The sequence below is a fragment of the Procambarus clarkii genome, chromosome 13, assembly GCF_040958095.1.
Source record: "Procambarus clarkii isolate CNS0578487 chromosome 13, FALCON_Pclarkii_2.0, whole genome shotgun sequence".
Lineage (NCBI taxonomy): Eukaryota > Metazoa > Arthropoda > Malacostraca > Decapoda > Cambaridae > Procambarus > Procambarus clarkii.
Genome location: NC_091162.1, coordinates 34,022,764 through 34,041,971, shown reverse-complemented (window position 1 = coordinate 34,041,971; position 19,208 = coordinate 34,022,764). Strand labels below are relative to the sequence as shown.

Here is a 19,208-nt window from a genome sequence, read left to right as displayed (position 1 = left end):
GCGCAGTACAGGACTTACAGCTTGCGTTTCCGACACTTCGTCGCCTTCAGGACAATTCAGCTCTAGATGTGATTACCTCGTTGTCCTAACTACGTGCCTACATTACCTCCTAATGTCCTGGTGCCCGAGCCCATCCGCCCCGGATCTAAATGCTCCACCAGCGACCCAAGGACACAACAATTATGCACATTCTTCTCTCCTGCTACACCGAGCTTGTCCACACACTGCCTACATCTTTTGGTACCAGTCTACAATTTCCACAGTCAACAATGCAGTACTCGGCGTGTACAGTCCTAATCAACCCAAGACGCTACAGCTTCGACACAGAGCAGACAGCAGACTACGACCGCATCGAGCCGCCACGCTCTCGCTCCCCGAGTTTAGACACTCACAATTCTCAATCGAGCCGCCACGCTCTCCCACATAGAGCTCCACGACTCCGGCCTCACTCAGCTCTCTGCTCTGCTCCAGGCTTCGTCTCAACGTCTGCGACACTGCTAAATCCAGAGACACATCCGCCGACTACGCAGTTCACTCTTTCGACCACAGTTACCAGCAGCACCGCCACCTACGACAACGGACGATCCTGTACGACCTCCCACCCTACGACCCCAGTTAGATGACATCAGCGAAGAGGAGGAAGTTAACTTTGATGGTTATGTAACGCGAGCAGGGCGTACAATTCACCGACCAGCTAAGTTCCTTGATCAAGTATTTTTCCTTTCATCCCCTGGGAGGGGGAGTTCTGTAGCAAGTAGATTATCCCAATAATATACTCGCTCCAAATATAGTGTTAATATTCCTGTCAACCTTTGGAGATGAATGAGGTGAGGCGTTGCCCGGGCAACACGGTGAGGTGTTGCCCGAGCAATATAAGCAGCGGTGTAGCGAACATTGGCTAGTCTACTTTCAAGTGTGGTCTAGAGCAGACACTTGCGAGATACTGTACCGACGCTCAGTGCGCTCAACTCACACCAAAGTATCACCTGTGTACTTCTGTATATTAGACCAAATATATATATAGTATCTTAGTGTCTGTGTTTATTTGTCACCATACTTTACGTAACAATAGAACCGTTACAGTGGTGGGGGATGATGTGGGGTGTGTGGGTGGTGGGGGCGAATGGTGTTAGTGGTGTTGGGGATGGTGTGGGGGTGTGGGTGGTGTGGGGGATGGTGTGTGTGGGGTGGGGGATGGTGTGGGTGGTGTGAGGGATGGTGTGAGTGGGGTGGGGGATGGTGTGGGTGGTGTGGGGGATGGTGTGGGTGGTGTGGGGGATGGTGTGGGTGGTGTGGGGGATGGTGTGGGTGGTGTGGGGGATGGTGTGGGTGGTGTGGGGGATGGTGTGGGTGGTGTGGGGGATGGTGTGGGTGGTGTGGGGGATGGTGTGGGTGGTGTGGGGGATGATGTGGGGTGTGTGGGTGGTGGTGTGGGGAGTGTGGGTGGTGGGGGTGAATGGTGTTAGTGGTGTTGGGGATGGTGTGGGTGGTGTGGGGGATGGTGTGGGTGGTGTGGGGGATGGTGTGGGTGGTGTGGGGGATGGTGTGGGTGGTGTGGGGGATGGTGTGGGTGGTGTGGGGGATGATGTGGGGTGTGTGGGTGGTGGTGTGGGGAGTGTGGGTGGTGGGGGTGAATGGTGTTAGTGGTGTTGGGGATGGTGTGGGTGGTGTGGGGGATGGTGTGGGTGGTGTGGGGGATGGTGTGGGTGGTGTGGGGGATGGTGTGGGTGGTGTGGGGGATGGTGTGGGTGGTGTGGGGGATGGTGTGGGTGGTGTGGGGGATGGTGTGGGTGGTGTGGGGGATGGTGTGGGTGGTGTGGGGGATGGTGTGGGTGGTGTGGGGGATGGTGTGGGGGATGATGTGGGTGGTGTGGGGGATGGTGTGGATGGTGTGGGTGGTGTGGGGGATGGTGTGGGTGGTGTGGGGGATGGTGTGGGTGGTGTGGGGGATGATGTGGGGTGTGTGGGTGGTGGTGTGGGGAGTGTGGGTGGTGGGGGTGAATGGTGTTAGTGGTGTTGGGGATGGTGTGGGTGGTGTGGGGGATGGTGTGGGTGGTGTGGGGGATGGTGTGGGTGGTGTGGGGGATGGTGTGGGTGGTGTGGGGGATGGTGTGGGTGGTGTGGGGGATGATGTGGGGTGTGTGGGTGGTGGTGTGGGGAGTGTGGGTGGTGGGGGTGAATGGTGTTAGTGGTGTTGGGGATGGTGTGGGTGGTGTGGGGGATGGTGTGGGTGGTGTGGGGGATGGTGTGGGTGGTGTGGGGGATGGTGTGGGTGGTGTGGGTGGTGTGGGGGATGGTGTGGGTGGTGTGGGGGATGGTGTGGGTGGTGTGGGGGATGGTGTGGGGGATGGTGTGTGTGGGGTGGGGGATGGTGTGGGTGGTGTGAGGGATGGTGTGAGTGGGGTGGGGGATGGTGTGGGTGGTGTGTGGGATGGTGTGGGTGGTGTGGGGGATGGTGTGGGTGGTGTGGGGGATGGTGTGGGTGGTGTGGGGGATGGTGTGGGGGATGATGTGGGTGGTGTGGGGGATGGTGTGGATGGTGTGGGTGGTGTGGGGGATGGTGTGGGTGGTGTGGGGGATGGTGTGGGTGGTGTGGGGGATGGTGTGGGTGGTGTGGGGGATGATGTGGGGTGTGTGGGTGGTGGTGTGGGGAGTGTGGGTGGTGGGGGTGAATGGTGTTAGTGGTGTTGGGGATGGTGTGGGTGGTGTGGGGGATGGTGTGGGTGGTGTGGGGGATGGTGTGGGTGGTGTGGGGGATGGTGTGGGTGGTGTGGGTGGTGTGGGGGATGGTGTGGGTGGTGTGGGGGATGGTGTGGGTGGTGTGGGGGATGGTGTGGATGGTGTGGGTGGTGTGGGGGATGGTGTGGGTGGTGTGGGGGATGGTGTGGGGGATCGTGTGAGTGGGGTGGTGTGAGTGGGGTGGGGGATGGTGTGGGTGGTGTGGGGGTTGGTGTGGGTGGTGTGGGGGATGGTGGGGATGGTGTGGATGGTGTGGGTGGTGTGGGGGGATGGTGTGGGGGATGGTGTGGGTGGTGTGGGGGATGGTGTGGATGGTGTGGGGGGATGGTGTGGAGGATGGTGTGGGTGGTGGGGGGGATGGTGTGGGTGGTGTGGGGGATGGTGTGAGTGGGGTGGGGGATGGTGTGGGTGGTGTGGAGGATGGTGTGGGTGGTGTGGAGGATGGTGTGAGTGGGGTGGGGGATGGTGATTCTCGCATCTCAGATTATTGACACCAAAAGAGCATGAAAGATATTATAATGAAGCACCACACAACAAAGAAACAAACTAATGTGTCCTGGCATATGTTTAAAAAAAAAAAATTAAGAAGGTTGTTGGGGCCGGACGGATGGAACGAATTCCGCACTGGAACGAATCGGCTTCGCCCCATATAGTTCGTTCAAGTGAGGACACACTGTACTCTTAAAGCCTTATTCTTATAATAATTCTTAATAATAATTCATTGTGTCAGGGGACAGGCAGCCCAGTGTGTATTCATTCACATTGGGATTTCATCAAGGTCCCCCACCCAGGATCGAATTACAGACCCCACCAGGATGCAACCCTACAACAAGCTGACTAACTCCTGAGTACCTACTTACTGCTAGGTGAACAGAGTATTTAGGTGAAAGGAAATATGTTCAACCATTTTTGTCCCACCTGAGATTCGAACCCAGAATTCTCGATTGTGTGTCAAGAACAAACCCGACTGTACTACCGAGACCCTTATGACTAACCTTTGCTGATACAACAGCTAAATTGCTATTGACTGCTTGAAGTAACTCTTCACTGTCTTCTCTTGGCTGTAAAGCTGACTCTGCAGCTTTATAGAGGCAACTTGTGATCTTCAGTAATTCTCGTGCTGCCAGCTTGTCTGCGCCATACAGCTTCTGTGTATTCAGGCACACTCCCAACTTGTTATACTGTTAAGAGAGGGGGGGGGTTAATTGATATTTGATAATATAAGTATCTTATTTGAAGGGAAGTATGTCAGCAAAATACTGTGTATCAAATTAATGAGAAGTAGACATCCATACTCAACATATCTGCATATTTAAGGTACAAACATCAAAGTCAACAAATTAAACAATCTAAAACTATCAAATGTAATTACAGTGACACCTCGGCTTACGAATGCCCCTATTTACAAACTTTTCGGGTTACGAGCCCAATTTCTTCAGAAAATTTGAATCGGGTTACAAACTTTGCCTCCGGAAACGAGTTTGTTCATACGCATATGGCTGATCTAGAGCGTGGTGGCACGGCGATTGCGCCTCAGCTTATTGGTGCCTTCCGCCTAATGACTATCACACCTGAATTCTTTGTAAAGAATTTTTTTTTTTGGATTTTTGGGTATTTGAACATAAAAGTTGTTATTATATATCTCGCTATGGGTCCCAAGAAAGTTAGTGGTAAGGTTCAATCCTTAAATTGTTGCCTGAATGTGTTTCAGAACTAGACTTTGAGGAGTTTGAGCCTGGACTTGAAGTGCCTCTTGTTGAGGAAATTGTAACTCTGGCCCGGAAATTGGGCTTAGAGTTGGATGGTGCTGATGTGGAGGAGTTGGTGGAGGAACACAGCAAAGAACTGACCACCGAAGAACTCCTAGCCCTTCACAATGAGCAGCAACAAGAGGCAGCTAAGAAAATGTCTTCAGGGTTGGAGGAGGCAGTAGAGAATGTCCCTTCCTAAACAATTAGGAAGTTGTGAGAAGAAATGCAAACATTTGTTGAAACGACTCACCCTAGAGCAAGTTGTAGTAGGCCGTTGCATTAACCCTTTTAATGACAATGTGATGCCTCACTTCCGACAAGTGTTACAACGAAGGGAAAACAATCCTCTATGGATCGTTTTTTAGTGAGAAAATCAAGCAGTGAGCCACAAGCAGGTTCTAGTGGTATGCAGGAAAACATGCTTGAGAGTGTACCCCAGAGAAGTCATCACTGCCTGATGTTATAATGGAAGGGGACTCCCCTTCCAAACACTACTCTTCTATTCCCCCATCCTCACCATCTTCCATACGCCAACAAGAGTCATCAGTAAAGGTAAGTAATAACTTGCACATACTTTAGTACTGAAGATTTGGGTGAATTAGGTATAAAATATACTTTGAAGTTAATTTTTGGGGGAGTGTGGAATGGATTAATTAAATTTCCATTATTTCTTATGCGGAAATTCACTTCAGTTTACGAATTTTCACCTCACAAGCCCTCTCTGGGAATGGATTAAATTCATAAGCTGAAGTACCACTGTATAGTCACTTCCAAAGTACTAACAAATACATTCAATGTCCCTTAATAAAATTACTAGACTTGAAATTTCTTTTGCCCTTTGTCATATTTAAGAATATATCTACAATACTTTGAGAGATGGTAATTATTAGATCACTTACAAAAAACAAAGCAGCCATGCGGACCATAAAAACACGGTCCTGTTCAGAATCTATGTTAAAGGTGGCATCATGGTCAGCATCTACAGTTGTCATTGCCCATGTGAGAATTTCACTCACAAGCTGAAAGTTGGGCAAAGAGAAGTTCTCCAAGGATACCATCCTCGGAAATCCAAGAACTCTCAAATGTTCTACAATGTCTGTAAGTAAACACACATAATTAATTAAAGTAAATATTAGGGTTAGTGTAATATAAAAAAACATGAACTATAATGAAATGCCAATTTCTGGGTGAGCCCTGATGGCTCTGTGAAGTTACATGCTGAGATGGTTCCATCTACCAGTTCACATCAGCTGTGGAGTTCTTATGCCTACCAGGGACCAGCGCAGAACCTAGCATTTCATATAGGCACAGGGAGCAGTGACATTTTACCTCATCCAGGAAGTCAACGTGTAAAAACCAACCAATGCTGGGATCAAAGCAGACCTTGAAGCCTTGAAATTATTAAATCAACTGAAACTAGTGTGAGCTTGTTTGCTCTACCTCCCTCATTCATTTGAAGGGAAGGAGCTCACCACCTTCAGGGGTCTGAGTAGTCAGTTCTGAAATATATGCACAAACAAAACCCACTCGATGATCTAGAAGGGAAGGGAAGGGAGGAAATTAGGGGCTTATCCAGAAATTGATGTTTCATTACATTCAACACTGGTTTTCTAGGGGTGAAACCCTTGTGGCTCCCTGAAGCTAATTATCCATGAAGAAGGTAGAACACATGTCAGCTTACCAGGGAGAAGGGAGAATTGCAGGAATCAGGACAATAAAGAGACCCCTGGGTAAGACACTTGCTCTGTCAATGCTTCTTTTTGCCAGATTTCCCCACCCTATTGCAGCCAAAATATGCCATCTACGAATTTTTATTATTTTCCCCGTGATCAGGGAACACAAATGAACACTTTTAAAATACAAAATATTTTTTTTTTATTTCTTGTGCCTGGGCGTGTTGCAGGCTATAATTGCAATATAGTAGCCACTCAATTTAACGGCCTCTTTAATACCTATCTGCCGGTAATAACGATCGGTTTGGGAGATCGGTATCTGGTGCCTCATATACTAGTCTGGCGGTCTATATTACTAACGGTCGAACAAATCCACACGGGCCGTGACGAGATTCGAACCTGCGTCCGGGAGCATCCCAGACACTGCCTTAATCGACTGAGCTACGACAGGGTTAAAAGAGTTGAAACCGAAGTTCTACTGAACTTACTGGATCCCGTAGCCTCTCCGAGGCACAAACCAGGATTTTACACAACTTCCCCCTGCACCCGAGTCGAGTCTGGGTCGAGGGAGGGGGAAAGACGTATCGTGCGCGCTCCGTTAAAATCGTAACATTAACCGGGATTTCTTAGGACTACAGCCATGATTACTGATTACAGACATCACAAAGTGCATAGTGACCCGCTGGAAAATTGAAAACAGTCATTAACAATGGAACTTTGTGTTAAAGAGGCGGCATCAGCTAGGTTGTGTTTACACAAGTGTGACGGTAATCTCTTTCAAGAGAGATTGAGCCTGCTCTTCCCTACATCATTACGTCAAAGTACAAGATACTATATAGAAGATACGTCCACCAGTATCGCCAAACGTTTTGCCCAGAGAGCAAATCGTACCTAGCACACCCCGACACCTGGCCACCGCCGTAACCAGCAAACTGCTCATCCTCTGCCTGCCTGTTGCTGATTGGCTGGTGTCTCGTCGCACCTGCACTCCGCCACCACCACAAGTCGACGTCTGGGCTGCAGCGCGCCAGTCTCGTCAGAATATCTTTGTGCTCCATGAAGTTGACATCTCTCGCTGGTAGACTAAGCCTTGGCTTTCGTGTACTAAGGGACGTGGCAGCTTGAAGCCAGTATTCCAGCACTCATATTATTTTATTTTGCTATCACTGTAACTTACTTGTCTTAGCGTAACTTTTCATTTGCCAGTGATTATTCATGTTATTTTGTTTGTTGACTTGTCCTGCATTTTATGAGATTACCTTTATTCATGTCTTGTTTTCTAGAGTAATTAAAATTTCATTGTTTATATACTTGTGTTTTGTGTGTCTTCCCATTACCTTACCACAGACGAAAGGACAAACTTTTCTCTTTTTTTTTTTGTGATGTGACGAGGCCCTGCCCCCAGCTTTTGAAACAGCCGAACACCAACGCTTTACCGTCACATTACGTGGGGGCCTGTCCTAGGAGCTTCACTCAGGTACTGGTGCCAAATAGTAAATTTGTGGTAAGCGTATTTGGCTTCGGTAACGTAGCTTTTCACTATTTTTCATATTCAATTTTATTTTCATATGGTGCTGTGTGTATTGTGCATTCCGAGAGTAGCATATGGTGAAGGTGAGACAACTTTGGATTACGTGGTGACTGTAGGCCTCAGTCATTCTCTTAATTGGTCATCTCTCCCTCTGTGTTATTACTCGTGTTTACATCTTTTGTCCCTAGGATATTTCTCATATTTTCGGCAGATCATCATATTGGTACCCTGGTACTGTGGTCTGTCCCCGGGTCAAGTGCACCTAATCTTCTGCAATCTGACAGTAGGAGGATAAAGAGGGCCATAGTTCCTCTCGCATGAACTTTAGTTGCTGAATTGGGACCTCAGCAGCAGTTCTCGTCACCAGTTGACACCTCGCACCCCTACACGCCGGTCAGAGATGATGATATTTACATTGGTAGGGAATTAGCCTTCTTTTTCAGAACACAAAAGTTCGCTAATTCTGTAAGTATCATATTAATTTCAGTGGGAAAAACTTGCTTATGTCCTATAGAGACTCTGCAAGGTATGCCTACATTCTTGGACTACCTATTTTACTTTTGAGGCAATTAACTGTTTCATTTGTTTAAGAAACTCAGTTTTGCTTGTTTAGTAGGATTTTCTTGCCCTTATCCTCTTACATGAGTACCGGGTACAAGATTTCCTGCGACCTTGATTTATTAATCATTTATCATCTTGAAATTAACATTAATTGTTAAAGATTCCACAGGATAGGTACCAGTTGCCACGTTGTCCTGTTTCTGACATTCACCATATCACAACAGTATATTCGTTGTGCATTTATTTGCTAATTTCATCATGCTTCGTCTCCAAGCTTTCCGTGCAGATCCAGCAGGTGCAATAGGGACTTTAAGTCGTGCCAAGAGGACTGAATTACAAACTCTTGCACATGAGTATCAACTAGAAGTTCCCTACCAAGCCAACAAAAATGAAATACATAACCTGTTACTGGATCATCTCTTAGAGGAAGGTAAGATAGACTCTGAAACTCACGAAACTTACTTTATTGCAGATAAAACTGATTTGGCAACGATGAAACTCAAACTAGAGCTGGCCAAGATCGAACGTGAGCAGCAAAGGGAAGCAGCTGCTATGCAAAGAGAAGCCTTCAAGCAACAAAGGGAAGCAGCTGCCATAAGAAAGGAAGAACAAGAACGTGAAATCGCCCTCAAGGAACGTGAGGTTGCAATACTCCGTGAGCGAGAACGAGTACAGCTTGAAACAAAACAACGCCAATTGGAGATGCAACACGAACATGACAAACAACAAGCAACTTTGGCTATAGAATGTCGTCAACGAGAATTCGCGTTGGAAACTTCACACCTCGCTCAACGCCAGCAAGCTACCGCCAATCTTCCCGTCAGTTTCAATATATCACATGCAAGTAAGTTATTTCCACCATTCGTAGAAACAGAAGTTGATGTGTTTTTCACCACCTTTGAAACCCTTGCTAATCAACTTAGTTGGCCTGCCGACCAATGGGCAACCCTTCTCACGAGTACATCTTACAGGTAGAGCTGCAGTTACACTCAGTACTTTGGCGTCTGAGAATGACTACCAGACTCTGAAACAAGCAGTGTTGGACGCCTACCTTCTCTCCACCGAAAGTTATCGAAGGAAATTCCGTGACCACCTGAAGGCAAGTACCACTACCTTTCTCGAATTTGCTAATACCAAAAGGAGATATTTTATGAAATGGCTGGAAGCAGCACATGTCTCTACCTTTGCAGAACTCGTCAACCTCATGCTAGTTGAAGAATTCTTGAGGCGTGTGCCGCCTCCTGTCCGTCTATATTTAGCAGATAAAGAAGAAACCGACTACCTAAAGTGTGCTAAGTCAGCTGACACTTACAGCCTCATCCACCGGCTGACACCAGAACCATCTTCCAGTAAGAAGTCGTGGTACAGTTACGAGAAAGTGAGTACCGATCAAGCTGGCTCGCAATTGTACTGTAAGTATTGTAGACTCTATGGACATACCATAGATAAATGTGGTAAGTCTCAATACAAAGGAAACACCAAATCACCTAAACCCAAACAGACTCCTCCTAAGTCCGGTAAGCCTGTGATGAATGTTGGTGTTCATGTTAATGATCTTTCTCTTTTCAGTAAACACCTGTATACTGGAACTGTCTCTACCAACGGCTCAAATCCGGAGGGACGTTTCAAATTGAAGATCTTGAGGGACACAGCGGCTCTTCAATCGATTATTTTGAAGTCGGCTGTGCCCAATATCGCCTACACCGGAGAAACTGTCTTCATCACTGACCTCACTGCTACCACTCCTTATCCTCTCACCAGAGTCCACCTGGATTGTCCCTTCGTGACCAGAGAAGTCCAAGTCGCCATCAGGGAAAAGCCTTTTCTCATGCCTGGAGTGCAACTTCTCCTGGGCAACGACTTGGCAGAAGACCTGCAACCGACCAACCTGATCGTCATGGACAAACCCCAGGTGTGTACCTCTGTAATGGATAATCCCATCTTTGTGCATGTTCCAGCAAAGGTTCAAGAGAGTGATGAAGTTTCTCCTCCGGTTTTAGTGACCACCCGTGCACAAGCTGCACGACCACAGCCAGCTGACTCTACTGCTACCGCTGACCCTCAAGACCCTCAGAAACTACCCCCGAATCTGACCAAGTTGGAGTTCCGTAAGTTACAGAGGGAAGATCTTACCTTGACACCATTATTTTTCCAGGCTGAGACTCAACCTGACAGTATTCCTGGGTTCTTCCTAGAGAACGAGTTGCTCTACCGCAGATATAGACCCAGTAAACTGAAGGAGGAGGACGATTGGGCCAACGTCGAACAACTAGTGATTCCTGCCAGCCTGCGGCCCACTATTCTACACCTGGCCCACGGAGCACTCTCCCACTACGGATTTAACAAGACCTACCATGGAATCCGTCAAGACTACTACTGGCCAGGTATGGTAAATAGCGTCAAGCAGTACGTCAAACAGTGTCATACATGTCAGATGGCAGGTAAACCGAACATCTCTATTCCCAGAGCACCACTGACTCCCATACAGGTGCCTGCGGAACCTTTCCACAGACTTATTATAGACTGTGTTGGTACTTTACCTCGGACCAGTTCAGGTAACACCTATATCTTAACCATCCTGTGTCCTACCACCAGATTCCCCATAGCAGTTCCAGTAAAGAACATTACGGCTGCTACGGTTGTGAAACACTTATTGAAGATCTTCACCCAGTATGGATTTCCAAGGGAGGTTCAGAGCGACTGTGGCACCAACTTCACCAGTGATCTCTTCAAGAGGACACTGGAAGAGTTCAACATCAAACAGGTATTGTCCAGCTCCTATCATCCTGCTTCACAGGGTTCTCTTGGGCGTAGTCATCAGACTATTAAAGCAATCCTGAAGAAGTTTTGTAATGAAACCTCTAAGGATTGAGATAAGCAAATTGACTTAATCATGTGTATATTTAGAAGTCTTCCCAATGAGTCTCTAGGAGTATCTCCTTATGAGATGCTCTACGGACGTAAGTGCCGTACTCCCCTCAAGGCTTTCAAAGACTCTCTACGTGATGCCACCTTCAGTGAGCATCAGAATGTGCCCCAGTTTCTTCAAAACCTACAACACATTCTAGAGAGGGTCCACAGTTTTGCCCAAGATAATCTATTGAAAGCACAGGAGAGGATGAAGACTCATTACGACCAGACCAGCAAAGTAAGGAAATTTAAGCCGGGAGACTTCGTACTTGCTTATTTCCCTATCCCAGGTTCTCCTTTACAAAACAGGTTTTCAGGACCCTACCGCATCAAGGAGTGCAGAAACAACCACAACTACGTTCTAGAGACTCCAGATAGGCGGCAGAAGACCCAGTTGTGCCACGTCAACCTCCTGAAGCTATATAACGGTACTCCTCCCACTGTCATGATTAATTACTCGTCATTTAAAGAGCCATACATCCACAGTGAGACCTTCCCTGCTTCTCCTCCCGAAAGCACTGACAAGGAGTCAGCGCTTTCTAATTCGGAAATCCTAACTGATCTTCCCAATTATTTTCAGGACAATCATAGTGCACCTCTTGTCAAGATCTTCAAAGAACATAAAGAGTTGTTCCGAGATGATCCCCAAGAGTGTAATGTTACCCAGCACGACATCCAACTGCTCCCTGACACCCGGCCGATTCGTCAACCCTTCTACCGAATCAGCCCTAGTTGAAGGAAGTCATGCGTGCTGAGGTGCAGTACCTCTTGGATCATGGACTGGCTACACCTTGTGAGTCCCCCTGGGCCTCACCCTGTATCTTGGTGCCAAAATCCCAAGGTAAGGTGAGACTGTGTACGGATTACCGTAAATTAACACTTTAGTGCGCGCGGCACTAGCTGGAAAAAAAAGCGGGTTGTGCACGCGGCATTCTGGGCGCTCAAGCGTAAACACAAAAAAGTTTATAATCTTTTCACGCTCCTAACATCAATTCTCGAGCTACGTTTTTCATTTTAGTATCAATGCGTTGGCAATAAAATTCTCTACAAGATCATATGCATAAAATGTCACCCAAGCATTTGGTATCCCACCACGAAGTAAATAAACACGAAGATGACTCGCCGTGACACCCAAACAGGAAGTAAATGTTCATACTCTTTCGTTTGTTGCCAGCCTCACAGTCATCCTACAGCGATCATTTTGATATCACTGAACTCGCAATAAAATTCCCCACCCAGACATATGCCTATCAATGTCTAATTATGGTATCGGGTGACCCGCACGAGTGTGGGAACTGGGCGAAGCGTTAGCCGTGATTTCAGCAGCGACGACACTGGTGTGATGCAGCGCTTTGAATGTTTATACTTATTTCACTGTCCTGACATTATTTCTGGAGCTACGTATTTCATTTTTATAGCAATGTGTTCGCAATAGAAAGTTCTATAAGAACATGGGTAGAGTTGGCCAACACAGCGTCAAATAAATTTGCGGGGAATAAAATCTTACGCTTGTTTGTACCCGTGAGCGTCAAAAATTTTTACTTTGCTCATGTTTTTCAAGTCTATACTTATTTCACACCGTTTTTTTTTTTTGTATAGTGTTCGGAATAAAATTCCGTACACAGACATATGCATATCAAATACAATTCCTTGGAATTCACAGCTGTAGAGATGACGGAAAACACACAACCGGAACCCGCACTTGACACTCCAACTCACACCCGCAACACCCGCAACACCCACAAAAAAGTTTCTCTTGTTTCGTGTATACTTACTTTAGTTTTCGTGCTACAGTTCTCATTTAGGTATCAAAATATTCCTAAGAAAATAGACTACAATAATGAAACAATCTAAGACAATTATGTGTACTTACCAAAGCAAAGACGATTGTAGTAAAATAAGTTGAGCATTTTATCTCCACTCCACCTCCTTCAGGTACTGATTCCTGAAGTTGCTCAACAGATGTTCCTAGGTGGAGTGAAGCTGGTGTGGGTGGTTATTTCTTGTCCACCCAATACACCCTTTTCCTGTGATAAGTGGTGTAACAAGGTATGACGCAAAGTGGAACATCGCATGTCTTGCACGCTATACCAGTTTCCTTCCTGATACCCGACTTTGAACACACTTCACACCTGCGACGTTTGGGGATTTTTACCAGCTCATGTTTCAATTTATAGTTCAGGCGAGTCTCTGCTATAACAACACGTCGCTGTTGTCTCCGGGTTGGCAATAAACTACTGTCTGAATCGTCGCTCTCACTATTGTTTTCAAGCAGTAATGTGGAATATGAATTATCTTCATCAGATTCAGCTTCAGCACTAGGTGTAGACGTGAAGAGAGGGCGCCTTACACCCGACGGGCCAGGTGTTGACGGGTCAGCAGCAGGATACACAGGACCAGTGTCATCATTTATGTCTGGAGCATGAACTAGATGTGGAGATGGTGTAGTTGTTGCAGGCCACTCTGCCTTGTCAAATTTCAATAAAGACCAAATAGCAACTTCATTTAACTGGAGCAGAGTTAGTTTCCTTCGATCATCTGTGTTGGCCTTGTACAATGCATAAGCGTTTTGCAATGCCATTTGCAAGAAATAAAATGTTATTTTCTTGGTCCACTTGTGACATTTCCTGGCGAAATGGTAATACAGTGGTACCTCGCATAACGAATTTAATCCGTTCCAACGCCGCCGTCGTCATGTGAAACCGGCGTCATGCAAAACAATTTTCCCCACCCAAAACAATGTAAATACAAATAATCCGTTCCACCCCCTAAAGCAACAATATGACATTATACACTGGTAATATTATACTGTACATGTTAAATAAATGTTTGTTTGACTGTTTCCATGTGTATATTCACTTTACCTTATGAAGAGTCGTTGCTGGCTTGAGTGAGCCGATCGGGAGGGAGGGAGGAGAGGGCTTATGGGGAGGAGGGTGACACCACCTCTGGGTCAGGCGGGCTCGCTCTCTTTGGGAATTTAACCCCACTAGGACCAGGTTGTGGTTCAATATCACTAGCACGTCTCTTCCCACCCTGTCCACTGACCATATCGCGTGTCACTTGCTGTTGTCTTCGTTTGAGGATGTCCCTAAATCGAGACAGCACATTGTCATTAAACAGGTTCACGCACCGTGTTGTCACCGCCTTATCAGGGTGATGCTTTTCCGCAAATGCTGTCACCTTTTCGAACATGCCCAGCACGTCCCTAATCTCACTAGATGGGATAGCATCCTCGCAGACCTCCTCCTCCCCCGATGAGAGCTCCTGTACCTCCTGTTGCACCAGCTCTTTCTGCAGTTCCAGGAGTTCCTCGGTGGTCAGTTCATCACTGTGCTCCTCCACCAACTCCTGCACATCAGCGGCATCCACCTCCAGACCCAGTGTGTGTCCAAGAGCGACAATATCATCCACTAAAAGAGCCTCCGGGTCATCCACAGGTGCGGATGCAGATGCAGGTGCAGGACCGAAACCTTCGAAGTCTCGCTCAGGGACACCCTCAGGCCACAGGTTTCGCCATGCAGAGTGTAGGGTTCTCCGTGACACCCCTTCCCAGGCCTTATCTATCAAACGCAAGGCCCCCATGATATTGAACTGCTCCTTCCAGAATTGTCTGAGGGTCAGGTCTGTGGTGTCAATCACATGAACACATCTCTCCAACAAGGCTTTCATATAGAGCTTCTTAAAGTTAGCAATGACCTGCTGATCCATGGGTTGGAGGAGTGGCGTGGTGTTTGGAGGAAGAAACTTGATGGTGATAAACTGATTTTCAGGGAACAGATCATCTTGCAGTTGGCGAGGATGCGCAGGTGCATTATCGAGCACAAGCAAGGCCTTGAGTGGTAACTGCTTGTCGACGAGATAATTTCTCACTGTGGGGCCGAAAACGTCATTTACCCACTCACTAAAGATGATCTGCGTGACCCAGGACCTCTTGTTCGACCTCCACATCACATTCAGCCGTGTCTTGTGAACCTTAAACGCCTTGAACACACGTGGGTTTTCCGAGTGATAGACGAGCAGCGGCTTGACCTTGCAATCGCCACTTGCATTGGCGCAGAGCACGAGAGTAAGGCGATCCTTCATCGGTTTGTGGCCAGGCAATGATTGTTCCTCTTGCGTGATGTAGGTCCTCTTCGTCAGTTTTTTCCAAAAAAGGCCGGTCTCATCACAATTGAAAACTTGTTGTGGCAGAAACTACTCCTGATCAACAAATTTCTGGAACTCTGGCACAAAAGCCTCAGCAGCACCTTTATCAGAGCTGGCAGCCTCCCCATGTCGCACAACACTGTGTATACCACTCCTTTTCTTAAAGTTCTCAAACCAGCCACGGCTTGCCCTAAATACCTCCTCATCTTCAGACGACGCACCTGGTATCTTCCTGACAAGGTCCACATACAGCATCCTAGCCTTAGCGCAAACGATAGCTTCAGAGACACAATCGCCATGCAATTGTCGTTCATTCATCCACACCAGCAGTAGCCGTTCCACATCTTCCAGGAGTTTTGGACGTTTGCTGGTGAGCTTGCTAACTCCTTTGGCCACGTCAAGCGTCTTATATTTATCCTTGCCCTTCAGTATGGTGGATATTGTTGAGGGAGCCCTGCCATACTCCTGGCAAGATCAACCACACGAATACCACGCTCGTGCTTTGCTATGATCTCTTTCTTCACTTCCACAGTGATTGCCTCTTTCTTCCCCTTGCAAACTCCTGCTTTCGCAGGCTGCTTCTTGGACGACATCGTGCGTTCAGAATTGTAGTCACAAAACCACAAAAAAAAAAAACACGAATATCAGAATTGTGTGTGTGGAGCGATACAGACGGATACTGGTCGTGTGAGACACCAATACAACACTGTCGACAGTGGCGGCGTGACCCCACCATGTGGTGTTGACGTTACACAAACGAGCGTTCGTCATATGGGACGATTTCTCGCCGATCGGGCCAGTCGTTACCCAAAATATTCGCCTTGTGGGGCGATCGTTATGCAAGGTACCACTGTACTTTACCATTTGATCAAAGTGGTCAACACCCTTCATGAACTTATTGTAGTCAACAATTGCCTGTGGTTTGTTCACCACAACCTGCTGTAGTCTTACTGTTCCATCTGCCCTGCGAACTCGTTTTCTTTTCTGAACTTTCTTTGTGTCTGCATTGTGTAGGTTGGGCGAGGGGAGAGCCGAGGGGAGAGAGATCCGATCGCTCCACGTGACAACAAAACAATGGGCCTGTCACGTGACCCAGTAGGCCGACGTGACTTGCGGCCTACTCGAGAGAACGGGAATTTCATGGCGCGGAGTTTGAAACAAACCCCAAGTAAATCGGATTTAAACTGGATTTTTTACAAATATTTTAAACCGCACCGTAAATTTACGTCGTGATCCGACAAGCGGTTAGGGAAAACGCCCGTAATTCCAAGCCGAAAATCCAGGAAAGTGTTAAATAATGTGACTGTCAAGGATGCATACCCCTTGCCAAGGATAGATGACATTCTTGACGCCATTGGTAATGCCCAGTACTTGTCCCAAGTGGACTTGCTTAAGGGGTATTACCAAGTGTGTCTAACAGAGCGAGCCAAAGAAATATCTGCCTTTATCACTCCCTTTGGACTTTTCAGATATGAACGCCTTGTAGCCTTCCTTTCGAACTATGTAATGCCCCGGCCACCTTTCAGAGAGCTGTCAACCGCGTCATCCAGGGCATGGATAACACCTACGCCTATTTGGATGAGATCGTCGTAGCATCCAATACCTGGAGCGAACATCTGCTCCAGCTGCAACGACTGTTCGCCAAGCTCCTGACAGCCGGCCTCGCCATCAACCTGGGCAAGTCCACCTTCGCCAAAGGTAAAGTGCGTTATCTGGGTCATGTAATTGGGAGTGGCAGCCTAGCTCCGTTAGACACACACACTCAAGCCATCCAGCATTATCCACAGCCTACCACCAGGAAGCAGCTCCTGCACTTCCTTGGTCTTGCCTCCTACTACCGTAGGTTTGTGAGAAATGTTAGTACAGTCGCCACACCATTAATCATTTTAACCAGTCCCAAGCAACGGTATAATTGGACCATGCAGCAAACCGTTGCTTTCGAACAACTCAAATTCCTCCTCTGTTCTAATCCCATTCTCGCCTCGCCAGATATCACCAAGCCTTTCGTCCTTCATGTCGACGCCAGTGGTACCGGCATCGGTGGTGTCCTGATGCAGCAACGAGGCGAGGAGGTTTTACCTGTCAGCTACTACAGCTACAAGTTGAAACCCCACCAGAGGAACTACAGCACTATTGAAAAGGAGCTACTCTCTATCGTCCTGAATCTCCAGCACTTTGCTCCATACCTACAAGGTGCCAGGTCTACCACCATCTTCTCAGACCACAATCCTCTCCGCTTCTTACATCAAGCCCAATTCCATAACCAGCGTCTTCTACGATGGGCTTTATATCTGCAAGATTTCAACCTGGAGATCCGCTATATCAAGGGTTCTGACAACATCATAGCCGACGCCGTCTCCAGAGTCTATGAAGTAGAAGCAACTCCAACTATTACTCCACCACATGAAGACGTAACTTCTTCCAGAACCGCAGGCTTCGGGGAAGAGTTGTGACGGTAATCTCTTTCAAGAGAGATTGAGCCTGCTCTTCCCTACATCATTACGTCAAAGTACAAGATACTATATAGAAGATACGTCCACCAGTATCGCCAAACGTTTTGCCCAGAGAGCAAATCGTACTCAGCACACCCCAACACCTGGCCACCACCGTAACCAGTAAACTGCTCATCCTCTGCCTGCCTGTTGCTGATTGGCTGGTGTCTCGTCTCACCTGCACTCCGCCACCACCACAAGTCGACGTCTGGGCTGCAGCGCGCCAGTCTCGTCAGAATATCTTTGTGCTCCATGAAGTTGACATCTCTCGCTGGTAGACTAAGCCTTGGCTTTCGTGTACTAAGGGACGTGGCAGCTTGAAGCCAGTATTCCAGCACTCATATTATTTTATTTTGCTATCACTGTAACTTACTTGTCTTAGCGTAACTTTTCATTTGCCAGTGATTATTCATGTTATTTTGTTTGTTGACTTGTCCTGCATTTTATGAGATTACCTTTATTCATGTCTTGTTTTCTAGAGTAATTAAAATTTCATTGTTTATATACTTGTGTTTTGTGTGTCTTCCCATTACCTTACCACAGACGAAAGGACAAACTTTTCTCTTTTTTTTTTTGTGATGTGACGAGGCCCTGCCCCCAGCTTTTGAAACAGCTGAACACCAACGCTTTACCGTCACACAAGCAATGAGGCCTACCCCAGGGCACGTCCCACAGGGATAAAATACGGAAAATATATAGTGTTATATGGAAATGTGGATCTAGGAATTAGTAATAAAGTAAGTGAGTACCATTGCAAGCCGGAAATTAGGCAGAAAATTTCTTGTAAGAATACAAGTAAGAATAAGAATATTCCTTGTAAAAATACAATTCTTCAGAGGTTAACCTCTGAAGAGACAACTAACACAACACCTGTACCCCCTATTAGACTATTTTACAGGAACTTCTTTTCCACAGCTCATAAAACAGAGGTTAACCTCTGAAGAGACAACTAACACAACACCTGGACCCCCTATTAGACTATTTTACAGGAACTTCTTTTCCACAGCTCATAAAACGGAGGAAAGGGTCCTGAAAGATATTGTTAATAGAAACGTTATCCATACAGACAAAAATCAGAAGATACAATTGACGATCTACTATAAAACCAAGAAAACGGCCAACCTACTCATGAGAAACTCTCCAGACACAAAGCAAAACGCTTGAAAGAGACCAATGTCGTCTATGCCTTCAAATGCCCACTTGGGGACTGTAAGCCTCAAAGAATTCAGTATATAGGCAAGAGAACAACATCTCTTTCCAGGCGATTAACGATGCATAAGCAACAGGGCTCCATTAACCCTTAACATGCTAGGGGTATAATATCCTTTCTTCCCCACAGGTGCATGTAATTTTGAAAAAAATAAAATATTTTTTCTTCCTAACCTGTTAATTTGTGTTCACT

General features: G+C 47.0%; 1 protein-coding gene across 5 annotated transcripts in view; it reads right to left on the bottom strand.

Moving 5' to 3' along the window:
• Window positions 1–19,208, bottom strand: part of LOC123757278 (clusterin-associated protein 1) — a 307,075-nt gene that overhangs the window by 258,056 nt on the left and 29,811 nt on the right. For all 5 annotated transcript variants that reach the window (XM_045740827.2, XM_045740824.2, XM_045740825.2 and 2 more), the window contains 2 exons: window positions 5,390–5,586; window positions 3,735–3,920 (listed from right to left, as the gene is read on the bottom strand). In XM_045740827.2, coding sequence (XP_045596783.2) covers window positions 3,735–3,920; window positions 5,390–5,586 — 383 coding nt within the window. The remainder of the gene's footprint in view (window positions 1–3,734; window positions 3,921–5,389; window positions 5,587–19,208) is intronic.